A 24,506-nucleotide genomic window follows, 5' to 3' on the forward strand; every position below is an offset into this window, starting at 1 on the left:
TCTTTAGGTGCCTCAATCCCTTTAAAAGGCTGGCCCTTTGGCAACAACACTACTATTTATTACCATTGTTTGCCACCAATCTAGTGATGGAATTGTTTTAAGGAGAAATTGGGTAAACTACTATTGCTGTTATTTGTATTATGGCAGTGCCTGAAGTCCCCAGCTGACTCAGGTCTTGTTGTGCTAGGCAGAAGCAGAAGACAGTCTCTTTCCCTAAGAATTTATAATCTAAGCAGACAATGGGTGGAAGAAAAGATTATCCCTATTTTACAAATGGATAACGGAAGCACAAAGAACTGAAATGACTAGTCTGAGGTCCTACAGGAAGTTGTGGCAGAGCTGGGAATTAAATCCAGATCCAGTGTGTGTAACCACTTTTCCTCTGAAATTAGCCAGTGCTAATTTTCCGGAAAGGTCAGTGGTTCGTAAAGTATCTCCTCCTCATTTAATAGCATTTACCTTTGGTAAGGAACATAACCATTGGCCACACATTTACATTTCCCCTATCCATGAAGCATTACCACCCCCAAGGAACAGCACATGCTCCAGGATGTAAACACACGCATACTAATTATTTGTAGGAGAGTGTTAATGCAAATTCATTAGCAAAAGACCCTAGTCTCACCCTAGTTAAGGTTAAAGCTAGCCTTCCACAATCAGTCTGTTTTGAACCCCATTGCCTAAGGCCCTGGTCCTGCAAATACTAGTCCTTCATTAAGGTCCTCCCTTGTGAATAGCTAAGCATGTGCACAAGTCTTTGAACTAAATTTACCAGAAATAAACCAAGTTGTATGACATTTCTCTTATGACAGGGTAGAGTTTCTTTCAGATATTTGAGACAAATTAGGGAAGGTATTTGGGAGCTCCGCATATACCAAGAGGAGATGATTTTACTTCTTAAAAATGTATTTTTTGACATGGCTCAAATTCCAAAACATCTTGGCCGAAACACATTATGGGATTTGCCTTAGCTAGGGAAAGCGGTTGTATTTAGTTTAGGCTTGCCTAATACAAGGCAATCTTTATTCTTAGTATAGATGCAGCCTTCCAGGAGACTAGGCTAGAACTCATCCATCTGAAATTAAGATTAGGTCTGTATGTGTCAGGTCAGGTAGGTCCAACTCTAAACTCAATCTCATTACCTAGTCAGGACGTTTTTTCTCCTCTCTTCTTTTGCAAAGTGGTGTATGTGTTGTGGAGGGGATCATTGGTAACTGATTATTTTTTCTCATGGCCAGGGGAGTTAGAGGCAATTTAGGCATACATGAGAAATTCTGTGGGGTTCCTACATATTCTTGTGGATTATTACAGAAACTAGGAATTTAAGAACAGCTAGATCATTTCCTCCAAGTATTGGAGTTGCATCTGGCACAGCTTTCAGCACGTGGGATTATTATGGAGCACAGTTACTTTGCACAAACTCCTGTAGTGATTGTGCCCCTGCTGGGAAGTTCACAATTGCAGCCCAGTAGCACCTAGAGGCCCACCTGAGACTGAGCCCCATTGTGTTAATTACTGAGTATAAGCACAGCGAGAGCTCTCAAAGTACTTCATAAGTGTCATCATTCCCGTTATACAGATGGGAAATGGAGGCACAGAGCATTGAAATAACTTGCCCTGAGTCACATAATGAGTTAGTGACAGGCCTAGGAATAGCAATTCAGATCTCTGAATTATAGTGCAGTGTCCTATCTTATCCCTGGGATGACACTCCTTCACCCTGCTCAACTCTTCCAGGTGTCCCTCTGAGTTTTGTCCTGGCTTTCAGCTTGAAGTGCAGCTTTCTTTGGAAGGCTTGGTTTCTTGGAGTTGGCAGTGTATTAATGCACAGAATATAGGCTATATTTGCAAAGTCACAATAAGAATGTGAAGAGTTCACTTGAGAATCAGGCCATGACAAAATTAAGCTCACATTTCAGATTTAACTGCATCTTCTTTACATGGATGTAGTATGGTACAGCCTTACACACATGATCACATTGCATTTATCGCTCCACTTTCTAAACATGACAGAGTTGCAACTTTTTCTGGTCATGTATATTTATGTTTAACAATTTTCACAGAAATGTCCAGTTTATCTCTAGATTTCTTACCTGTGTATTTAATCATTACCCATATATCATACAACCTATTTCTTCCACTCAGGGTCACCCAGAGGATTCAGGGGGCCTGGGGCAAAGCAATTTTAGGGGCCCCTTCCATTAAAATAAGTTGCAATACTGTAGAATACTATATTCTCGTGGGGCTCCCTGCGAGGCCCAGGGCAAATTGTCCCACTTGGCAGCCCCGCCTCCAGGCAGCCCTGCTTCCACTTTAAACTCTCACGGCTGCTTCTGCAGTACAATTGAGGAGTATAAGGAAGCAAACTATGAAAAGAGCTATATGCCAACTGCATTTGCAAGTCAAAGAGTTCTGTTATATATCTTTGCTGTAATGTTACACAATCACAGGAACGCCACTGCAATCCACAAAGAGGGGTCCCAGGAGGATGTGGCCCCATCATTTTTTCCCAGCCGTGGGGGCAGGCAATGGGTGAGGGATCAGAAAGGAGTCAGTGGGTGGATGGAGTCTTGGGGGGAAGTCATGGAATGAGGGTGGGGGCTCAGGGGCAACATGGGGGGCGGGACTACAGTTCAAGTGCCAAAAGCCCCCCACACTTTTAGGCTTTGTGGACAGGAGTAGCAGAAGCTTCCTAAATTAAGCATCTAGGCTCCCTATGCAATGAAGGGGGAGAGCTAAGCACCTTAGAATTCAGTTCATAGGTGGCTTCCCACCTAATACACTAGCTCCTAAGCTAGTCAAATAGGAGATGCTGGTAACAGGGGTATGTGTTGTAAGCCACATCCCTCTAATAGAGAGAAATTCCTCTCTCTGCTAGTGGTCCACGACTGAGTGCTCCTGTCCTGGAATCAGATGGATTAGATAGCTGAGTTGTTTCTAGAGATTGGAGCTCGGATACTGGACCCTGAATGCTTTACCCCCAACTCTGCCAGCTGGATGCCCTACTTGCTAAGCATTCCAATGCCTTAAATCCCTTTGAATGAAGCCCCAAGTCATTCCTGCAAGAGTTTGCAGATTCTAAGGACTGGAGGAGCATAAATAATGAAGAGGGTTACTGATGCGGAGTGATCTTGATTGCTTGGATACTATTTGCTTGCACCCAGCTTACCATTTTGACATGATCAATTGTTATAGGGAAATAGTTATCATTTAAGAACAAAGAATGTACATCATATTTCCAAGATAGGGGACTATTCTGGTAAGCACCAGTTGTGAAAATGACCAGAAGAGCATAATGGATAATCAGATGAACATTATAACCCAGTGAGCCACTGTGGCCAAAAGGGCTAATGCAATCCTTGGATGTATAAGCAGGTGAATCTTAAGTAGAAGAGAGGTTATTACCTCTGTTTAGCATTGGCAGAACTGGCACTAAAATTCCTTGTTCAGGTCTCCTGTCCACAGTTCAGAAGGAAGATGAAAAATTGGAGAGTATTTAGAAAAAAGAGAATCTTAAGAAAGATTTTAAAAATTCCAAATAATCATTTCAAAAATTTTACTTTAAACTCGAAAAAAAATCTAGAAAATTGTGGTGTACTTGTTTTTTTTAAATTCTCTTTCTAAATTTTCATTGTGGGAGTTTTTCAAAGTGTTTTCATTACGAATGAGGGGAACAAGATTTGCAGTGTCAATTTTCCGACAAACTGGAAATTCTAAATTCTGATCAGATTTGGTTGCCATACTATTTAATTCTCATATCTTCCCTTTCTCTTACTGAAGTCAATGACAGAAGCCTGACTTCAGTCAAAACTCAATTAGGCCCTTAAATTTTAGAGACCGGTAGTTGGAGGAAAGATTAAATTGGCTTAGTTAAAGATTTTTCTTTAATAACCTACTGGGCTAATATGGTGAAATTGTAAAATAGCTTTACAGAAAGCTATTGGTTTTCAAATCCTTTGCCTCCTATGTCAATTGGTTCCTGGATTTAAAAAAAGTATTTGAAGTATTTCTTCTGCAATGGAGCTGTGTAACAATACAATGCTGAATGCAGGAAGTTGGCTTCTTTTTGGCCGGCAAGTTTTATTTCAGCTGCAGCCACATACCATGGCATACACAATGCCACTTAGGGCAGTGAATGCCAAATATTGATGGCTTTTTCCAGAATGCTGGCAGGTCAATCAGTATGCAAGCCACTGCCTAAACACAGCCAAGCATTCTGTAAATTAGCTGCACCATAAATGCAGTGATAAAGGAAGGATGCTCATGAAGGTTCTTGAAACCTACAGAGGACCCCCTCCGCCCAAGACATGTAGTCCTCTGTCCTCACACAATCCTTTCCCACTCAGTCAACACTTCCTCTTCCTCGATCCCTCCCCAAAGTCTTCCTCTACAGACCACCTGATGGCCTCAAATAGTAGGGTATGAATATATTGATTATACACACACACCCCGCAACTCCTTTCGAGAAAGGAAGGGCTAATGGTTTCCGTTAACAGTGGCAGAGTACCTTCTGTGGTCAAACAAGATTCAGAAAGCGCATTTCCCTCTATCAAAATGGAGATTCAGGCACCTAAAAGGCAATCAGGAGAAAGGTACCATTGACATATCGTGTACAGTTACTGCAAATGGTGGATCATCCTCTCTTGCTGACAAATCACAGTGAAAACATACACCCAAGAGGAAAAGTGACCTATAGTCATCAGACCAAGATGACAAAATCAACCTGGCACAGACTTATCCAAAGTGAACTTAAGGATAACTGAACCAGCCACATGCACACCCTCATATCAATAGCAAAGTTTAATTGTTAGGAGAAATTTTCAAATATCTCCAGAAAAAGAAAACCACACACAGACATTTTGTATCAAATAGAGAGACAACAACAGGTGGAGATTCAAAAATCCTAGTCAAACAATGCCTCATCTGCTGCTTTACCTCATGTGTTATTTAGTACTACCCCATAGGATTGTTATTCTTTAAAATCTTGACCAATAAAACATTTAGAGCATTATAAGAGATACAAGATACCATATTTAGATTAAGCCCCACATGCTCTCTTCTTCCCTCCGTAGCCATGATGACTGATAACAAGGCTTGTTCCATTGCCACTCTGTGCAAGCGAGAGCTACACCAGGCAGGAGCCATCTCTTATGACTCCAAAGAGCAAATCACTCTCTGGATCACATCTACCTTTTCTACACAGGGTGTGGCAGAGAAGGAGCTATCTGGCTGTACAGGGACAGGCCTTGGAGGCTGGCTGAGGAGATTAACTATTGCTTCCAGCTGTTTATGGATGATAACTGAGGCTACCCCCATGCCCCTCAGTTGGGTTTCCATGCTCTGTATGGCCTCAGAGTCTTCCCGATGGCTGGTTTCTAAGAACTCCAGTACTCTCTTACTTGTTGCAGACGTGACCCTCTCACTTTCTGTAAACTGAAATTTTGTCGTCTCCTCCTGAGCTTGATGGCTTGGAGAAGCCTGCTCCCCCCCCCCCCGGTGCCACTGCTGGGGGGGGGGTCATCTCCTTCTTTGAGGTTGCTCTTCCCAGTAGGTACATCACAATGACTTGGTCCTGCAGCAAACCTGTTACAAGCAGCATCTTCTGATTTCTCTCTGTCCTCCAGGCCAAATACAGGAATTATACTTCCTTCATGCTCCCCTGTAAGGTCAAAGAAATCCAGGTTTGAGATTTCATCATCCTGGCTGCCATGTTTAATATTCACTTTGTTGCTCCCACTCTCAGGATGGCTGGACAAAGCATGAGCTGCCACTTGGAGACCTGAAAGAGAAAGATAGTTAATTAAAATAATGTAAGAGGTAGCCTATCTATTTCTTTGACTGGCCCTATTCTTTCATTCAGCTGGACTCTTCTAGGATGCCACATCCTGACTAGCAACTGTTGCTAATTAGGAGAAGCTGTTTTTTCCTTGCTAACACAGACTAGACACTAAAGGAGGAGTGGTGTGTGGTTTCCCAGCTGATTTGGTATGGATCATTTAAAGTCTCTCACAAGTTCTAAGAATACTATATTGTAATTATACTAATTATTTGTAGTAGAGTGTTAATGCAGTTTAATAGCTAGAGATGCTGACCTTCCATAATCAGCCTGTTTTGCACCTTTTTGCCCACGTCCTGCAAATATTTGTTCTCTGTTGCACAAAGTCTTAACCCTAAATTTACCAGAAATAAAGCAAGCTCTATGACATTTTTCATCTGCCAGGGCTGAATTTGTCTCAAAAGTTTGAGGCAAACTGGAGATGGTATTTGGGAGCTCTGCATATAACAAGAGATCTTTTCACTTCTTGAAAATTTACCTTTTTGATTTGGTTTATCATAATTCCCAAACATCTTGACTGAAACTGTGAAACACTCTAGGGTTTGCCTTAACTAGGGAAAGTTTTGAATTTACTTCAGATTCAGCTACACCATGGTAGCTAAAGCCAATCTTTTTTTTATTAATATAGATACAGGAGCCTAGGTTAGAAATTGACCAGCTAATATGTTAAAGATGTTGTCCCAGGTCTGCACTAGGGAAAATAGCTGAGTTTACATCACTTAACTAACATGCATTAGGTTACATGGGTCCAACCTAAACTCAAACTTTTTCTAGTTATTTTTTTCTCCTTTCTTTTCTCACAGAAGGTTGGGGGGAGAACTGGTAAATTTCAGGAAAGAGAGAGGTAGGTATCTTGGGATAATAGTTAAGGAGTTATTAAAGGTCATTTATCCATACATAAGGAATTTTGTAATGTTAATAAATATCTTGTCGTGTCTGCCTTTTGCTGGCATAACTGTCAATTAGGAATGCTATGCCCTCAAAAGCACCCTGTATAGATGCAGATATATATTTGCAAATATAGCTTATTTCTAGGGCTGTCAAGCAATTAAAAAAATGAATCACGATAAATCGTGTGATTAAAAAAATTTATTGCAATTGTGTTAAACAATAATGGAATACAATTTATTTAAATATTTTTGGATGTTTTCTACATTTTCAATTATATTGATTTCAATTACAACAGAGAATACAAAGTGTATAGTACTCACTTTATAGTTTTATTACAAATATTTGCACTGTAAAGAACAAAAACAGTATTTTTCAATTCACCTCATACAAGTACTGTAGTGCAATCTCTTTATCATGACAGTTCAATTTACAGATGTAGAATTATGTACAAAAAAATAACCGCACTGAAAATAAATCAATGTAAAACTTTGTCCTACAAGTCCCCTCAGTCCTACTTCAGCCAATCTCTCAGACAAACAAACTTGGATACAATTTGCGGGAGATAATGCTGGTTGCTTCTTGTTTGTCACCTAATAGTGAGAGTGGGCATTTGCATGGCACTATTGTAGCTGACATTGCAACCTATTTATGTCTCAGATGCACTAAAAATTCTTATGTCCCTTCATCTTCTATAGGACATGCATCCATCCTGCTGATGGGTTCTGCTCAATAACTATCCAAAGCAGAGTGGACGGATGCATGTTCATTTTCATCATCTGAGTCATACATCACCAGTAGAAGGTTGATCTTCCTTTTTGGTGGTTTGGGTTCTGTGTTTTCGCATCTGAGTGTTGCTCTTTTAAGATGTCTGAAAGCATGCACCCTACCTAGTCCCTCTCAGATTTTGGAAGGCACTTCTGATTCTTAAACCTTGGGTCAAGTGCTGTAGCTATATTTAGAAATCTCACATTAGTACCTTTCTGGCATTTTGCCAAAACTGCAGGGTACAACTACATTAAGCAAACTTCAGCTCTTGTGCACATTAGTAAATTCACAGCTGTAATAGTTGCAGTTGAGGCTTGTGTGTGCTACCCTGCTGCAGCTGGACCCCCTTATGCTAGTTGCAGTATACTGAAATCTACTAGTATTCAGTATGATTACAGAAAGGTAAAATGGGGATAACAAAGTGGTATCATGAGGCCCTTTAGAGAGGCACAAAGCATAGAAATGTCTCAAGGGAGTAGCAGGGCTGGAAAGAGCCTAGGATCTAGGTGGTAACCAAGCTATCATAGCACCCTCAAGTTTGGCCTGGGTTTTAGGTTAAAGCACTTTTATTTTTAAAGTGGGCTGCTCTGATCTATAGAGGTTTTAGAACACTGCTCTGCAAGACCCCTGTGACAGCACTGTCAGTCTCATTTTCAAAGAGTGATATAAGCACTAAGTGGTGAAGTCACTTGTAAGTGAAAGTTGTCTCAGCAGGTCCTGCAATGCTGAGTGGAGCAATGCCTAATTACCTTTAAGCACAAGGGCAATCAATGTTTTTGCTTTCTAGGGTATGTGGTGCACTAAACAGAACCCATATCCTCTGTATTATGGGCACTGTATCACCTTCATTTGATATTCAAAAGCTCTTATTTTAATCTGTATAGTTTCCTTTGTATTTCTTAGCAGTGATTGAGGCCTTTCGTATTTGACAGTTGGCCTGAGGCTGTGGGAAAAGCTGAAGTACTCACCCTTTTGATCACAAGGGTTGAGAAGTCTGGTGGTACCTTAGAGGCAATGGATTTGGGCATAAGCTTTTGTGGGTAAAGGATATCTGAAATGGTCTTTTACTCACAAAAGCTTATGCCCAAATAAATCTGTTGGTACCTTTAAGGTACCACCAGACTCCATTTGTGCCCACAAAAAAACAAAACACTGCTACCTCTGATACTTGTCACCCATGATGTGGATTTAAAGGGCCTGCTTTCCTCAGGGAAAGGCTATACACATGCAACCTTTCACAAATCCAGCTGTGAAGTTTGTAGATATGCAGCCTTGATACAGATTCCAAGTGATTTTATAGGTGCTTGAGATTACATACTAGCAAATCGCCCACCAGATTAACCAATATTTTAATAGGCATGACATTTATGCCCTAGAGCCCCTCTAGGGACAGCCCTTTTTTGAGATAAGGCAAAGGAATCCCAGGCCTGTTCTCTCCTGGGGCAGGAGCCAGGACAGAGCAACCCAGGTAGTATCTAGCCCAGGTTGGCTAGATAGTGCTAGGAATTTTCACCAACTGCACTGTTAGCAACGTCTGAAAAGCAACCTGAAATCCTAAGTGCAATTCTACCACAGCCATGAGAGCAACACTTATTTCTGTTCCCAGTTTCACCAGAAACTAGAGCATGTTTACAGGTCTGAGTAGTGATCTAGAACTACTTAGAAATTAAGGCTCTGGATTTGGTTCTATGGTATATGGGGTAAGCTTCCCAGGCTTTTAAGTGTCATCTACACACTAATGCCAGTGGTTGCTGCTACTGGCAAATAAGGCTACAGATAGCATGACTAATGGCAGGCACAGATGTCTACTGGAGGCCAGGAAATCACTTCTTAGAAAGAGCAGATTAGACCTTCATTCAAATGAAGTGACATTTTATTTTGAAGACAGTGACAACACAAACAAGTAGTATCTGAGCTGAGAAGCTATCTACATTACAGCAGTCACACAACACCACCTCCAGAAATTATGAGAGAATTAGGCACAGTGCATATGAGTACTAGCCACTGGTGTCTTCTTTCACATATGCCAGTACACATGAAGTCAGAAGGAAGACTGAATGAGTTTGCCTTTGTCCTTAGAAGTTTCAGGTTTCTAGGTCACGGGGCCTCCTTAGACTTGGAGGCTTCCTCAGCCTCATTTTCTTGGTTGTGTGGTTCAATGGCGTCTGCAGACCCCTTACCTAATGGGATGAAGGGTCCCACAACCCAAGACAGAGGAGTAGTCTCCATCACGTATGCCATCAGCTCATCTACATATTCCTGGGCCTTGGTCACCATCTCCTGGCTCTGGGTTAGGAGGCTGCTGGAGAGATCCTGGAAGGAATGGGCAGTGGAGAAGGATGCATGAAGCTCTTCCATGTTGTGATACATCTGTTTCACCTTATCCTGAAAGTTGGTGGGGAGACCTTGAATGCTGGATACTAGCATCTGGCAGGCATCCTGCAGCTGCTGGATAATGCTGCGGGACATAGCCAGGGTCTCAGACTCCATCTGTTGGAGAAACTTCTATGTTTAGAACACAATAAGGATCAAACTTGCCACTGCCATTGCCTCAGGTGATGTTGTAAGGCAGCAAGTTATGCTGCAAGGTACTACTGGCAGTCAAGGAGGTCTGATGGAAAGACCATTGGCACCAACAAGGAATGCAATGGACGTGCAGTGCTCTTTCAGGATACATGAAGAGGCCAAGGTGCACCTTCCCTAAGAGAAGGGACTTGTGGCAATGGAGGCTAACAGGCAATAAGCCGTGTAAGGTCGATCAGAAGAGAGCTAAGCCAAGTTAACAGGGGTTTCACTGGTTGCAAGCCCATGATCTACAGTCAGTTTTCAGGCTGTGCAGAGGTTTAAAAATAGTAAGCATGGATCTAAAGCACCTGTGCTTCTTGGGCAGAGACCTTGCTGGTGTGACATCACTTTAGGGATGTCTAAGCAAGGAAACCACTCAGGCTCAAAAAAAGGGAACAACTTTTTGTAATGAACCTAAGATCACCTGAGTTTGAGCTACTTAACAACACCCTGCAAGGCCCAGAATAATTGCTACCTTCTCAGCCCAGAGCTGACTGACTGCCCCCCAAAATGCACACACCCAAGCGTACATACCTCTGGTTTTCCCAAATCCTTGATTTCACTGCTTTCTGGCTGCTCTCTATTCCAGCTCAGCCATATGCGATGGAACTTCTCCTGGACTTCTTGGAGAGAAACACCTCGCTTAAGGTATTCAATCTAGAAGTGGATGAAGCATATCCAGAGATGAGACATTTGCACATCAGTTATTCTAGTTCCACTGTTTGACATGCCTTCACCCCACAGTGTGGTATGCTCAAAGCATCAAGAGTAGAAGGGTCTCGTTACACAGCACAACTATGAATGAGGCTTAAGCCTCATTGTACCACATTCTAGACACATGTGGTTAGAGTGTTCCCTGCCCTGGAGGGCATCAGTTGTAAGAGATAGTGGAGTTCCTACCAGTCCCATGGTTAAATGAAGCTGGGAAAGAGCCTCTCTGATGCATTGACTGGTGTGTCTCATCTTGTTTAGGGAGTAGCGGTAAGCACGTTGGCGAAGTTTGGTTGACAGGGAACCTAAACGCACGAAGTAACTCCGATGCTCTTGCGGTTGTGCTGAAGAGATTTCAGCCCCTTCCACAGATTCAGCAAGTTCAGCTAGAGGGAAGAGAGTTCAAGTTGTTCACCCTCCTCAGGTTAAGAGATAGTGAAAGGAGTAGAAGCCATACTGATCTGCTAAATCTTAAGCTCCCTTGTAACAAGCATTGGTCTTAGCACCTATCAAGTACCACAAAGGTAGCTGCAGCCATAGAACAAAAACCCATATACCACTACTAAGATTTTGCATACTTTGCTAATGACTGACTTCTAATCAAGTCATGCCCATCATTCCTTCTAGTACCACCCTGCCCCACTTGTTGCTCAAGTCATTTTACATGATTACATGCCCACCAACTAAAGTCTTAACCCTCAGTCTCAGCTATGGAAAGGCTGTAGAATGAGCCTGCATTTGGTGCCAGAGAAGATTGAGAAGCCTAGAGAGACATTTGGCCCAAAGGGAGGATTACCCTAAACTTTTAGATAATAGACCTGTCACTCATGTGTGTGTTCTGACCTAGTTCATCATCTGTCATGGGAAGATAGTGATCCAAGAGCTCTTCAGATTTCTCCAGCACTGCTTCCATTCCACTTATGGCCAATTGGCCCATTCTTGATTCCACAACTGTGCTCATGCTGTCAGTTACCACTGATTTGGTGGTCTTCATACTGTCCTGCACAGCCTCTTTGGTCATATCTACCACTCTGATCATGGCCTCCTTGACATCTGTCAGTCTGGAAGAGGCCAACTCCTGTGTCTCAGATGTAGCCTAGAGAAGAGAACACAGTGATCAAGCAAGATCTTGTACAGTAATTCAGGGTGATACCACCACATTTACCCAGAAATGGCGGTTGGGGGAGGGGATTACCACCTGCTCTGCCCCATAGGTCAAATCTTCAGGGGAAGAACTGCATCTTGCTGTTAAGCATCAGACCAGAGTTCTATTGAGACACTAGCTCCTGTCTCTTGACCACTTTTAGTATGGAGTGTTTCTCTGCTGGAGGAAGCATCCCATTATTGGCATGCCTTTCATAAAGGCATGATGTTTTGTCTAGTGAGAGGGTGGTGAAAGTTACCTCATCAGCAGTCTGTTGAAGGACTGGTAGATTCCCCTCCACTTTGTCAGGTACTTCAGAAACACACTCCTCCTCTGTTGTCCCTATAGAAAAAAAACAGTTCAGTTTCTTAATGGGTCCATTTTGCTATTCTAATATTTACAGAACCTGGCTCACATCTGTAATGAGACCTTCAGTTCTCCAATATGTTCAGGCAGCAATTGTTCTGGGTTGTAGGTGCTCCACATTTCCCCCTTCCTTCCCCATCTAAGGTGGTTTCCTCCCTCTCCAAGTTATGAACTCTTTTGTAAAACTTTTTATGAAAAATGGTGTCCCCTTCAATAGTTAATAGTTCCATATTTCCTCCCATGCATCCTAATTGGGCAACTGAATTAAGATGGTTTTGACTAGCAGCTGAACACTCTCTCCTCCCATCTATACTTACTGCAGAATTGTCTCTTATCCTAGGCATCACGTTCCAGGCTCCCTCTCCAAGTGAAAGGTTTTTATGTTCTGAATAAAATGCAATGATCTCACGCCATAGTCTTACAGCTCTGAAACTTTTTGATCAAACGTCCCTCTGGAAGGCACCAAGAAGTTTTTGCAGTGCCTTGGCTGCAAAAAGTCCAACTAACTGTTCTCATGAAGGAAACAAGTCAGGGAGCAGCCATTGCTGTTGAGCTATTGCCTGATAAGCATCTAGCTAAGAAAAAAAAGTTTAGCAGTTGTAATCTATGTGCAGTGTTCTTGTAGCCATGTTGGTCCACAGATATTAGACAAGGTGAGTGAGGTAATATTTTGTTGGACCAACTTCTGTTGGTGACAGCCTAGATTGAACCTCTCTGGTTGCAGAATGAGGAGATCTCATTTTGCAATTAGGTACCTGTCAAAGAGAGAGTGTTGCTCCTTAAAAGCCAAGAGATTAGCACTAATCTTACCTCCTGGCTACAATTAAGGTTCAACAATAGTAATTAGTGTAAGCAAAGCCCTTTGTTAGCCTCTGGCAGATGTTAGCTTACATGCATGGGCTACACTATTATTCCTCTATAGTCACACTAATCCCACTGCCAGCTTCTCCTCCAGTACTGATCTTCATGCACCTGAGTTTTAGAGATGGAAGCTTCCTGACAAGGTGTGTAGAGCCTACTGTTGAGAAATTGTAACACACAAACAGAAAGGTCTGCATATATGCTTTACTCACCCTCAGGTTCAAGTTTAGTTACAACTGGCTGTGCACTGCTAACTGCAGCACTGGTTATGGAGGTCACTCCCTTCTCTGCCATGTCACAGATGGACGTCACATAGGGATGGCTCTCCCTGGTGGAAACATAGGCAGTGGCAGCCAGATCACAGGCAGAGTTGACTAAAGGTTGACTGGCCACCCTCCTCAAGACATTCTAGTGAGGCAAGGGACAGAACAATGAGTAAGGGAGGCAATGTTCTATACTGGGGCTGAACCTTTACTTTTTCAAGTGGTTATACCCTTGATGTGTTAGCCCCAATCAAAGGATTCTTGAATGGTCAAAAATCTGAAGAGGCCCAACAGCTGCTTATAAAAAGTTAGTACTGAAACTGGATCACTAGGTTAACTAAGGCAAGAGGAATTTTTAAATATCATTATAAACCAGGCTATTTTGCAGCCTCTGGAAGAGCAACTGCACCAATCTCTAGACACCAAAATATGCATATGTGAAGCCCACTGCCAGATAACAGCCAGCCATCTTTCATATTCACATGTTGAACCAGCAATGCTTATGAGGGAGCACCTACCTGTTGCTCTTCCTCCCCATGCTCTGGGGATGCCATAGTTGTGTCTTTTCCATTAGAAGCCATGGTATAATCAGATATACCTGAAAAGAGCAAGAAGAAAGGTCTGAAGTTACAAGTTTAGGGTACTGTAACATTTCCTTACGGCAAGAGTGATGTTCTACTCCAAAGGATGACTAGAAGGAATGGCAGGGCCCTCATCAGATTAACAATGAATATTTAGAGGAATAGTGAACTGAATACATTGTCACGGCTTTTTTAAAAGCAGGAAATATTTCAGTTCTGCTACAGCTAAGGAGAAAGCAAGCAGGAGAATTCCTTCTCATGGCAGAGTGGTTTCTGTTTTTCTGGAGAGTCTGTTAAAGGCAGTAGGTGTCACTACTACTAAAACCCACTTAATAACTCTAACTACGGGGTGGGGGGGGAGCCAGGGGAAGGAAGAGAGAATAGGATCCCATCTCATCAGCTAAAAAGCTTAAGGCCACGGAGCATGAAGTTTCCCAGACCCAGCTTCCCAACCCCTGTCCTACCCACAGCTTCTTAATACAAAGATTTACACATATAGACATTTCTTAGTCACATAAGTGCAAAGCCCTGACCAAGGAACTGTATAAACAAATGGAAAAAAACCTCACCACCAAATCCCACTCCTTCAAGGATTAGCCCACTGACCTTTCTCAGTTCTCCAGACAGTGCTTTACTCCACTCACAACCTGGTCAGATTTTATACACCCCTGGTGATGTAACTGTGAGGGAAGGGAGTGAAATACTCAGGACTGACAGTTCAGGTAATCAGTGAAAAGAAGGCTTTCCTAACCAATAGGAGAATGCAAATCCTTTGGGGACTGCAAAGACTGGGAGTGAGTTATTCCCCAAATATGATTCCAATTAACTGCACTGGGTCTTTGCTGTCATCCAGCTGACCTCACTTTGAGTCCACACCCTGGCTAGAAAGAGTTGCTAGTTAGGATGGGTAACATTTTCAAAAACACCTGTGTGACTTAAAAAGTCATTGATTTTCATTGCCCTTTCCAATTGGAAAAGGGAGAAAAAAGTGTTGGTTTTTTTTTAAAAAGGTAGAGAAAAGGGTAAAAAATGGAAATGGAAGTTTTCATTTTATGAAAAATCTAAAAAAAACAAAACAGAAAAAGCCCCAAACAAATAAAAAATCAGCCAAATATAGACCACCCCTGGTGGTAAGGTTGTAGATAGCAGTGTGTCTGCTTCACCTGCATATTGGCCATAGTTTCAAAGTAAACAACTGGCATACAGGAACAAAGAGTGGCATATTATAGACAGGTAGATTTTTCCAGTGGTTAGAATATTAGCCTAAGATTTGAGCTGGGTTCAATTTTATGCTGTACCTCAGACTTCCTGTGTGACCTTGTGCAAGTCACTTTGTCTCTTGATGCCTCAGTTTTCCCTCTGTATAGTGGGGATAATATGGCTTCGATGCTTCATAGAAGTTTTGTGAGGTGCTCAGATACTCTGGCAATCAGGGCTATATAAATACCTTAGATAGAAAGTGAAGCATTTTGTTGGGGAACAAGAGTTAGGTAGGGTAACTGGAAGAACTTGCCCTTCTCCACCTTCATCTCCGTTTCAGAAAAAAAAAAGGAACGTGTGCCACTTTCTGTTTCAGGGACGGGTGAGAGAAAAGAGTGTTTATCCTTTTGTCACCCCTTCATTGTTCTCCCTCAGAGTTTGAATTGTAATTAGATTGAACTGGAAAAAAGGTGGCAGTACTGCCCCAAGTCCTGCCCATAAGCCAAGCTCTGCCTATATGAAATGCTACTTACAGCAGATTGTGCAGGTGTAAAAAACATGAGCACACATGCTCTGCTGGGTTCCTCTTTGGGCTCTCTGTAAGGTTCAGCTACACTACTGCATATGACCAGATTAAGATGGAGGCACAATAGCCACATGCCTGGATCCAATCATGTGATTATCTCAATCTCAGCTATCATTTAAAAATAAATGTTTCTATCCCACATGGCTGCAAAGAAAAGCCTGAGATTATCAACTGAATAGAACTGAGACAGTGATATCTGCCTATGTCTTCCCCCAGCAGAGGGAGAAGCAGCATGCATACCAAGGGAGGTAACTCTTTACCCCCACTTCGCCTTTCCTGTTCTTGGTGTGCGCCCACCCACATTTCCAGGATTTCAAAAGATAAATGCCTAGCTGGGCTCTTTGGGATTGGTGGCATCTGGTCTTTTGGCCCCAAGAGTCAGATATTGGCCATGGGAGTGTGAATAGTTCCTTAATGACATCCACTCTCACCATGAAAATGAGATGCCACCCTGGGCAGATCTCTAATCTTCCCTCTTTTTTCTTGCTTTCTTTGATCAGCAGTGAAATAGTTGAAAATCTAGACATGTATATCACCATCACTTGGCATCGGAGTTACCCCACTCTGATCAATGGGGCAGTTCACACCTCTCTGAGATCCTGTGTCAGGCTCTGTGCAGTGGTAGGCAGTTGCCTGTGCATCCGTTTTTGTATTTTCATGTTTTCAAGGTTTTTTCCATAATCTGTTGTCACATTATATTGATAGAGCTTAGCTCCATTAGCACTTGAAGACCAGCCGCTCCAGATAATGCAAGAGACACAGAAATATAAGTCTCGACAGGACCTCTGATGTACCCTGACTGTTTTGGGGTTCTCCCAGAATGAGGCCACTTTATCATATTACTCGCGAGGCAAAAAGTTCTCCAAGTAACTGAATTTGGAAGTATTTTACTGCTCATTCTAAACATATGAAGCTGCATTTCTCAAATGTTCTTTCTGGCTGCATTTTGTAATGCTTAAGGAAAAGGCCTCTCCTCTCCATTGACAGTTTCTATGCCTTCAATACAGATAAATATCAAGGAAATTGTAAACATTTGTAAAATGAGCATGATTGCATAAAAATACAATTTCCCATTGGATTCCTTCTTGCTCACTGTACAGTACAGCCTTGTGGGACAAACCACTTTATGGCATGACTTGTGATATTTTTGGAGAGGTGTGACGTTCTGGTGCAGTTAGTTAGGGCAGCAAAGAGTCATGGATAAACCAGAAGCAACTGAGATTCTTTAGTTTAATTTTGATACCCTAACCAGTGCTGAATCCATCTTAATTCCCACCCTTGTAGTCTTTTTATGTTAATACTATTGTAACCCACATATCTTCTGGATGTGGTGTTCTGGCTCAGCGAGTGGCACCACAACCACTTCCAGAGAGAGTAATTAAGGAGTCTGCTCTACAGCCTCAGCTACTAGCCAGCTGTTATTTAGCTCATGCAGTAGAGGCTTATACACTAAGCTCCAGAGATCCCCAGTTCAATCCTGCCGACTGGGGTTTGTCAGCGTTACACTATCCACTTCCCTTCTAAATGTTTATTCCAAATGGGCAACTAGATTGAGATTCTGAGATGCTGTCATCTTTTCCACTGAACATTGTCATGCAACATTCAAATATTTGCGTGCGGACCAGGACTGAGCAAATAATGAATTTTTCATTTCAGGGGAAGAACAAAAAATAAAATTAAAAACAGTTCAAATCAAAACTCATTTTATTTTTCAGTTTTTCCTCATTGAAATGGAATAAATGAACAAATGTGTTTCAAGCCAAACAAAACAATTCACTTGAACCTAAATGAGTTTTTTTCAGTTTTTCATTTCATGTAGGTTTTGGGTGCTTTTTACTCCCTCCCTTTTTTTAAATCTAGCTACATTTGGAAAAGAAACACAATTTCAAAATGAAAAAAAAATAAAGCGTTTCATTTCCAAATGTTCAAAATGAAACAATTTAAAAGAAAAGTCAAAACATTTCATTGTGAAATGACCAAAACATACTTTTGACTTTTTCAATTTCTCTCCCCCATTTTTTACTTGAATTTGCAAATAACTTCCGTGTTCTGAAAAATGCATTTTTTGGCAAATTTATGATTAAAAAATATTTTACCCAGCTCTAGTGAGGATTCTTCATCCTGCGTCAAATTGAGCCTCTCTTACTTGTGCTGAAAAATCCAGGTTCCTTAGCAAACTCATACACCTCTTTAGGTGGCCTGGCTACTGGGGTGGGGTGGGGGACAAAACACCCCACTGTGTTAGGCTGGATTACACGACCATTCTGATGTGGAAGCATTTCACACCCACTGTGCACAGGACAAATGACTACACAAGGTGCAAAGCAGTGGAGAAGCAGGCCTGTATTGTGGAAGTGTCCCAGGACATACAGTGAAGGCCGATATATTTATTCTTCTGTCTGGTCTGCCCACTCTCTTTGCACCTGCACTGGGGAAGGCAGTAGCAGCCCCACGGAGCCTGATACCCCATCAGCCACAGAACAGTGATACCCTACTCACCCAGTACTACCAGGCTATGTAGGGCAAATTTCAATGTTGCCCTTACAGAGCTTTCTAGTCACAAGAGAAGACAACTGGAACTCAACCAGAATTGAAACTACAACAGGGTTCAAAAAAGAACAAGATAAGTTCATGGAGGATAGGTCCATCATTGACTATTAACCAAGAAGGACAGGGATGGTGCCCCTAGCCTCTGTTTGCCAGAAGCTGGGAATGGGCAACAGGGGATGGATCACTTGATGATTACCTGTTTTGTTTGTTCCCTCTGGGGCACCGGACATTGGCCACTGTCGGAAGACAGGACACTGGGCTAGATGGACCTTTGGTCTGACCCAGTATGGCCGTTCCTATGTTCTTATGTAAAGGACTATGCAATGGCAGATTCTGTTTGCTATCTGCTAAAATTCCTAATCTTCTGTTAACCTCCCTGTTTTAAGCTGATTCTGTTTACCAAACATGTAACCAAAAAATCTTGCTCAAGGTCAAACTTTTTATAGTTCCCTTTCCCCTCCCACAACCTGTATTTAAATGGTTCCAAAGGGACTTTCAAAGAACCCGATTTACTTACTTACTTCCAGGCTATTCTGAGACTCAACTCTAATCTCAGAGCTGAGTTCACAAAGATCAAAGCTTTCATTTGACAAACTTGACAATTCTACAAATAAATTAGCTCCACTGAGAAGTCCTGTCCTGTAACAGTTTCCAAACTTTTGCAGTGTCACTTGTTATGTGCGCCTTCTTATCCATATTCTGCAGCTTCTGTGGAGTCTGCTTATGTTCTACCTCTTAAAGCATTGAAGGGTCCCACAAACCAACAGAGAGGTTTACTGTACATCACATACTCCAGCAGCTCATTCATATGTTCCTCCTCCTTGGTCACTTTCTCCCATATTTGGGAAAGGATTTGTCTAGACAGATCTTGGAAGGAATCAAGAGTGGAGACTGAAGCATGGAGTACTTCTGTGGTATGGGAAACTTGTTGCATCTTGTCCTGAAAGTTGACGAGAAAGTGTTCAATAATAACCAGTAGGATCTGGTACATGGTCTTCAGGGGTTGGGTGATTATACGAATCAAGACAATGATGTAATATTTCAGGAACTGCAAGAAGCAAATTAATAGTGTGAAGGTACAATTTTTAGAAATCTCTCTTGAAATGGGAGACATTTACAACTACAGTATTGTTTGATTCCCACTCGCTTTGATGTTTTCCATGCCAATCCAGCCCTGTTTGGTATGGTTCCCTCTGATCAATGACGAGCTTCTATTGAAGCTATATACCAGTGATACTCAGCGTTCAGTGGTCCAGGAGCCATATTAGAGATCAACATTACCCAGTCGTGTGGATTCATTGTTTCATTTACTACAGTACTATATTATATTTAGTTATATGATAACCTAATTGGTTAATAACATAGGAAAAGCATCCTGATTGGTAAATAACTTTGAGTGGTTAATAATTAAATCAGTTTTTTAATATCCCATGCTGCAAAGAGCCACAAGAGACACATTAAAAAGACACTTGCGACTTGCGCGCCCTAGTCTGAGTATCACTGCTACAGACAGTCTGGAATGGCTTAGATAAATAAGAAGTTTTGTAATCTTTGACTCTCGTAAAGACTGGATTGCTAAAGAAAAAAAAAGCTACTGGGACAAAGAACAGCAATGAAGCTGCCAAACCTGAAAAAGATGAGTAAAAACTGTCTAACTGAAGAAGCTAAGTAACACTAATCCTGATGAAGGCGGCACTGGATGATACATTCTGACAATACTGAGTCCATGGACCAGGTGAGGATCCCGTTCTGTCTGCCACCATGGCTGGAAGGAACTGTGACAGTTGGTGCTCCACACCACTTTTACTGCTCGGCCCCCGCAAACATCTGGAATCACAAGCGAAGGGTGTAAGGTAGTGTTCCAATGGCAATAAAAAGTTCCATTGATCCTGGCTGTGCCACAGGTACATTCAGTGCTTAATTTGTGTCAGGGCTTGCCAGGACTGAGCCCCGACACCTTTAGGCTTGGCCATTCATAACCCCGGCACTTCTGGGCTTGCCGTATCAGTTATGAAAGTAAAAAAATTCTTGATTACCAGCACTTAATTGCTTGAGTTCCAGCACCACTTTCATTACAAAGTAAGCACTGGGTACATCTCAAGAGTGGGAATATGCAGAGGCCACTCAAAGAAGATTAGTTATATTGGTGTTTTGCCCAGAAAATCTCTGGGATAAGGATGAAGAGGAAAGAAGAACTTTGTTCCTACCAGGGAACTAGTTTGAAGAGCCTCCCAGATGCTTTGGCTGGCATCCCTCACCTTGTTCTGGAATGCTGATAAGCACATTGCTGGAATTTGGTCATCATGGAGAAAGGGCCACTGTGGTCCTCTAGTCTGACCTCCTGTATAACACAGGCTATAGAACTTCCCCACACAGGCACCAACAGAGGAAGTACGCTCCTCAGGCAGCAAATGTTTATGGGCATTGGCATTCTGTCCATTCTTGGGGCTGCAATCCAAGCGGCTTTTTTTTTTTTGCTTGGGGCAGCAAAAATGGTAAAAATGGTAGACCTGGCCCTGTCCCCACAATAATTCCTAGAACAGAGCTTTTAGAAAACCTTCGGAGAACATGTTCTACCTGCATCTTAGATACCAAGGGTCAGCTTTTCAAAAGTATTTAGGAACACAGACAGGTAAATAGGCACCTGGTGGGATTTTCAAAAAATTCCTAGGCACATAATTCCCATTGATAGAGATCAGCACCTTGCATTTTGAACATCTCACTAGATCCCTATCTGCATCTTTAGGTGCCTCAATACCTTTAAAAGGCTGGCCCTTTGGCAACAGCACTACTATTACCATTGTTTGCCACCAATCTAGTGGTGGAATTGTTTTAAGGAGAAATTGGGTAAACTACTATTGCTGTTATTTGTATTATGGCAGTGCCTGAAGTCCCCAACTGACTCAGGTCTTGTTGTGCTAGGCAGAAGCAGAAGACGGTCTCTTTCCCTAAGAATTTATAATCTAAGCAGACAATGGGTGGAAGAAAAGATTATCCCTATTGTACAAATGGAGAACGGAAGCACAAAGAACTGAAATGACTAGTCTGAGGTCCTACAGGAATTTGTGGCAGAGCTGGGAATTAAATCCAGATCCAGTGTGTGTAATCTCTTTTCCTCTGAAATTAGCCAGTGCTTTTCTAGAAAGGTCGGTGGTTCGTAAAGTATCTCCTCCTCATTTAATAGCATTTACCTTTGTTAAGGAACATAACCATTGGCCACACATTTACATTTCCCCTATCCATGAAGCATTACCACCCCCCAAGGGACAGCATGTACTCCAGGATGTAAACACACTCATATTAATTATTTGTAGGAGAGTGTTAATACAATTCATTAGCAAGAGACCTTAGTCTCACCCTAGTTAAGGTTAAAGCTAGCCTTCCACAATCAGTCTGTTTTGAACCCCATTGCCTAAGGCCCTGTCCTGCAAATACTAGTCCTTCATTAAAGTCCTCTCTTTTGAATAGTTAAGCATGTGCACAAGTCTTTGAACTAAATTTACCAGAAATAAACCAAGTTGTGTGACATTTCTCTTATGACAGGGTTGAGTTTCTTTCAGACATTTGAGACAAATTGGGGAAGGTATTAGGGAGCTCCGCATATACCAAGAGGAGATGGTTTTACTTCTTAAAAATGTATCTTTTTGACATGGCTCCAATTCCAAAACATCTTGGCCGAAACACTCCATGGGATTTGCCTTGGCTAGGGAAAGCAGATATATTTAGTTTAGGCTTGCCTAATACAAGGCAATCTTTATTCTTAGTATAGATGCAGCCTTGCTAGAATTCATCCAGCTGAAATTAAGATTAGGTCAGTATGTTTCAGGTCAAGTAGGTCCAACCCTCAACTCAATCTCTTTACCTAGTCATGACATTTATTCTCCTCTCTTCTTTTGTAAGGTGGTCTATGTGTTGTGGAGGCGATCACTGGTAACTCTGATTATTTTTTCTTATGGCCAGAGGAGTTTAAGGCAATTTATGCATACATGAGAAATTCTCTGGGGTTCCTACATTTTCATGTGGATTATTACAGAAACTAGGAATTTAAGAACAGCTAGATCATTTCCTCCAAGTATACGAGCTGCATCTGCCACAGCTTTCGGCACATGGGATTTTTATGGAGCAGAGTTACATTGCACAAACTCCTGTAGTGATTGTGCCCCTGCTGGGAAGTTCACAATTGCAGCCCGGTAGCACCTAGAGGCCCACCTGAGACTGAGCCCCATTGTGTTAGTTACTGAGTATAAGCACAGCTAGAGCTCTCAAATTACTTCATAAGTGTCATCATTCCCGTTATACAGATGGGAAATGGAGGCATAGAGCATTGAAATAACTTGCCCTGAGTCACACAATGAGTTAGGGCCAGGCCTAAGAATAGCAATTCAGATCTCTGAATTATAGTGCAGTGTCCTATCTTATCCCTGGGATGACACTCCTTCACCCTGTTCAACTCTTCCAGGTGTCCCTCTGAGTTTTGTCTTGGCTTTCAGCTTGAAGTGCAGCTTTCTTTGGAAGGCTTGGTTTCTTAGAGTTGGCAGTGTATTAATGCACAGAATATAGGCTATATTTGCAAAGTCACAATAAGAATGTGAAAAGTTCACTTGAGAATCAGGCCATGACAAAATTAAGCTCACATTTCAGATTTAACTGCATCTTCTTTACATGGTTGTAGTATGGTACAGCCTTACACACATGATCACATAGCATTTATCGCTCCTCTCTCTAAACTTGACAGAGTTACAACTTTTTCTGGTCACGTATATTTATGTTTAACTATTTTCACAGAAATGTCCAGTTTATCTTTAGATTTCTTACCTGTGTCTTTAATCATTACCCATATATCATACAACCTATTTCTTCCACTTAGGGTCACCCAGAGGATTCAGGGGGCCTGGGGCAAAGCAATTTTGGGGGCCCCTTCCATTAAAAAAAGTTGCAATACTATAGAATACTATATTCTCATGGGGCTCCCTGTGGAGCCCAGGACAAATTGCCCCACTTGGCACCCCCGCCTCCGGGCAGCCCTGCTTCCATTTATAAATCTGATGGCTGCTTCTGCAGTACAATTGAGGAGTATAAGGAAGCAAACTATGAAAAGAGCTATATGCTAACTGCATTTGCAAGTCAAAGAGTTCTGTTACATTTCTTTGGTGTAATGTTACACAATAATGGTTACTGTGTATGTTTCGTACACATGAGGGATAGGAAGAATGTTGACAGCTAGACCAGAGGTTGTGGAAGAGCTATGTTACTTAATATGCAATACAAAGTGATAGTTTTCAAATGCCTGCTAGGCACAAGGGTTAGAATTGAACGGGCAGCCTCTATTTTGGCATTTCCTGTGCTAAAGTGCTGAAGCATGCAACCTGGCTAGAGCATCCCAGTGATTTACAAGGTGTTCAAGAGTACTATAGTGTGGAACTGTGGGGCTAAATGCCACTGTGAGACAAGGTGGGTGAGGTACTCTCTTTTATTGGACCAGCTTTTGGTGGTGGGAGAAACAAAGTTTCAAGCTACAGGAAGCTCTGCTTCAGCTCTGGGAAACGTACTCAGTGTCACAGCTAAATACAAGGTGGAACATATTGTTTAGCATAAGTAGTTACACATTTTTTGATAATACATACTCCTATATTGTAACATTTCACATGTTACATGATCATCTGTAGGAGAGAGCTCCTCCAATGGTGGACTTGGAAACACTTGTTTTATGAGACACAGCCCTATGAAGTCTTTATTAATGTTTCTCTACAGACATGAGTCAGACAGGCACTCCTGTCATATCGCGTGTAGAGTACCTGTGGGAGAATGAGCAGTAGGTATTTTACTGACTATACAGTGGGAAGGGAAAAAAATAAGGAGAGGCTGGGAAATTTCAGCAAATTAGGACAAATAATTAGTCCTTGGCCGTGCCATTGATGTATCAGGTGTGACTATCTGAAGCTGTCGGGTAGAGAGAGGAGAGAGAGAACGACTCTGGAGCCTGGCAAGTAGGGCATCCAGCTGGCAGAGCTGGGGGTAAAGCATTCAGGGTCCAGTCTCCCAGCTCCAATCACTAGACACAACTCAGCTATCTAAGCCATCTGATTCCAGGACAGGAGCACTCAGTCATGGACCGCTAGCAGAGATAGGAATTTCTCTCTATTAGAGGGATGTGACTTACAACACATACCGCTGTTATCAGCATCTC

General features: G+C 42.1%; 2 protein-coding genes across 23 annotated transcripts in view; both read right to left on the reverse strand.

Moving 5' to 3' along the window:
• The window catches only part of LOC115639502 (perilipin-3-like), a 122,893-nt gene extending 119,456 nt beyond the window's left edge, over nt 1-3,437 (reverse strand). For all 22 annotated transcript variants that reach the window (XR_003997705.1, XR_003997689.1, XR_003997691.1 and 19 more), the window contains exon 1: nt 3,406-3,437. Coding sequence is in view for 5 of the 22 variants with exons in the window: in XM_030542403.1 (XP_030398263.1) it covers nt 3,406-3,418 (13 nt within the window). In the remaining 17 variants the exon portion in view is untranslated. The remainder of the gene's footprint in view (nt 1-3,405) is intronic.
• Nucleotides 3,438-8,632: 5,195 nt separating this feature from the next.
• Nucleotides 8,633-24,506, reverse strand: part of LOC115639582 (perilipin-3-like) — a 43,347-nt gene continuing 27,473 nt past the window's right edge. Inside the window, exons 2-8 of the mRNA XM_030542546.1 lie at nt 13,921-14,000; nt 13,352-13,547; nt 12,172-12,254; nt 11,612-11,864; nt 10,958-11,154; nt 10,592-10,714; nt 8,633-9,982 (exon numbers count right to left, since the gene is read on the reverse strand). Coding sequence (XP_030398406.1) covers nt 9,590-9,982; nt 10,592-10,714; nt 10,958-11,154; nt 11,612-11,864; nt 12,172-12,254; nt 13,352-13,547; nt 13,921-14,000 — 1,325 coding nt within the window. The 3' untranslated portion in view covers nt 8,633-9,589. The remainder of the gene's footprint in view (nt 9,983-10,591; nt 10,715-10,957; nt 11,155-11,611; nt 11,865-12,171; nt 12,255-13,351; nt 13,548-13,920; nt 14,001-24,506) is intronic.

This window comes from Gopherus evgoodei, chromosome 1 (assembly GCF_007399415.2).
Source record: "Gopherus evgoodei ecotype Sinaloan lineage chromosome 1, rGopEvg1_v1.p, whole genome shotgun sequence".
Lineage (NCBI taxonomy): Eukaryota > Metazoa > Chordata > Testudines > Testudinidae > Gopherus > Gopherus evgoodei.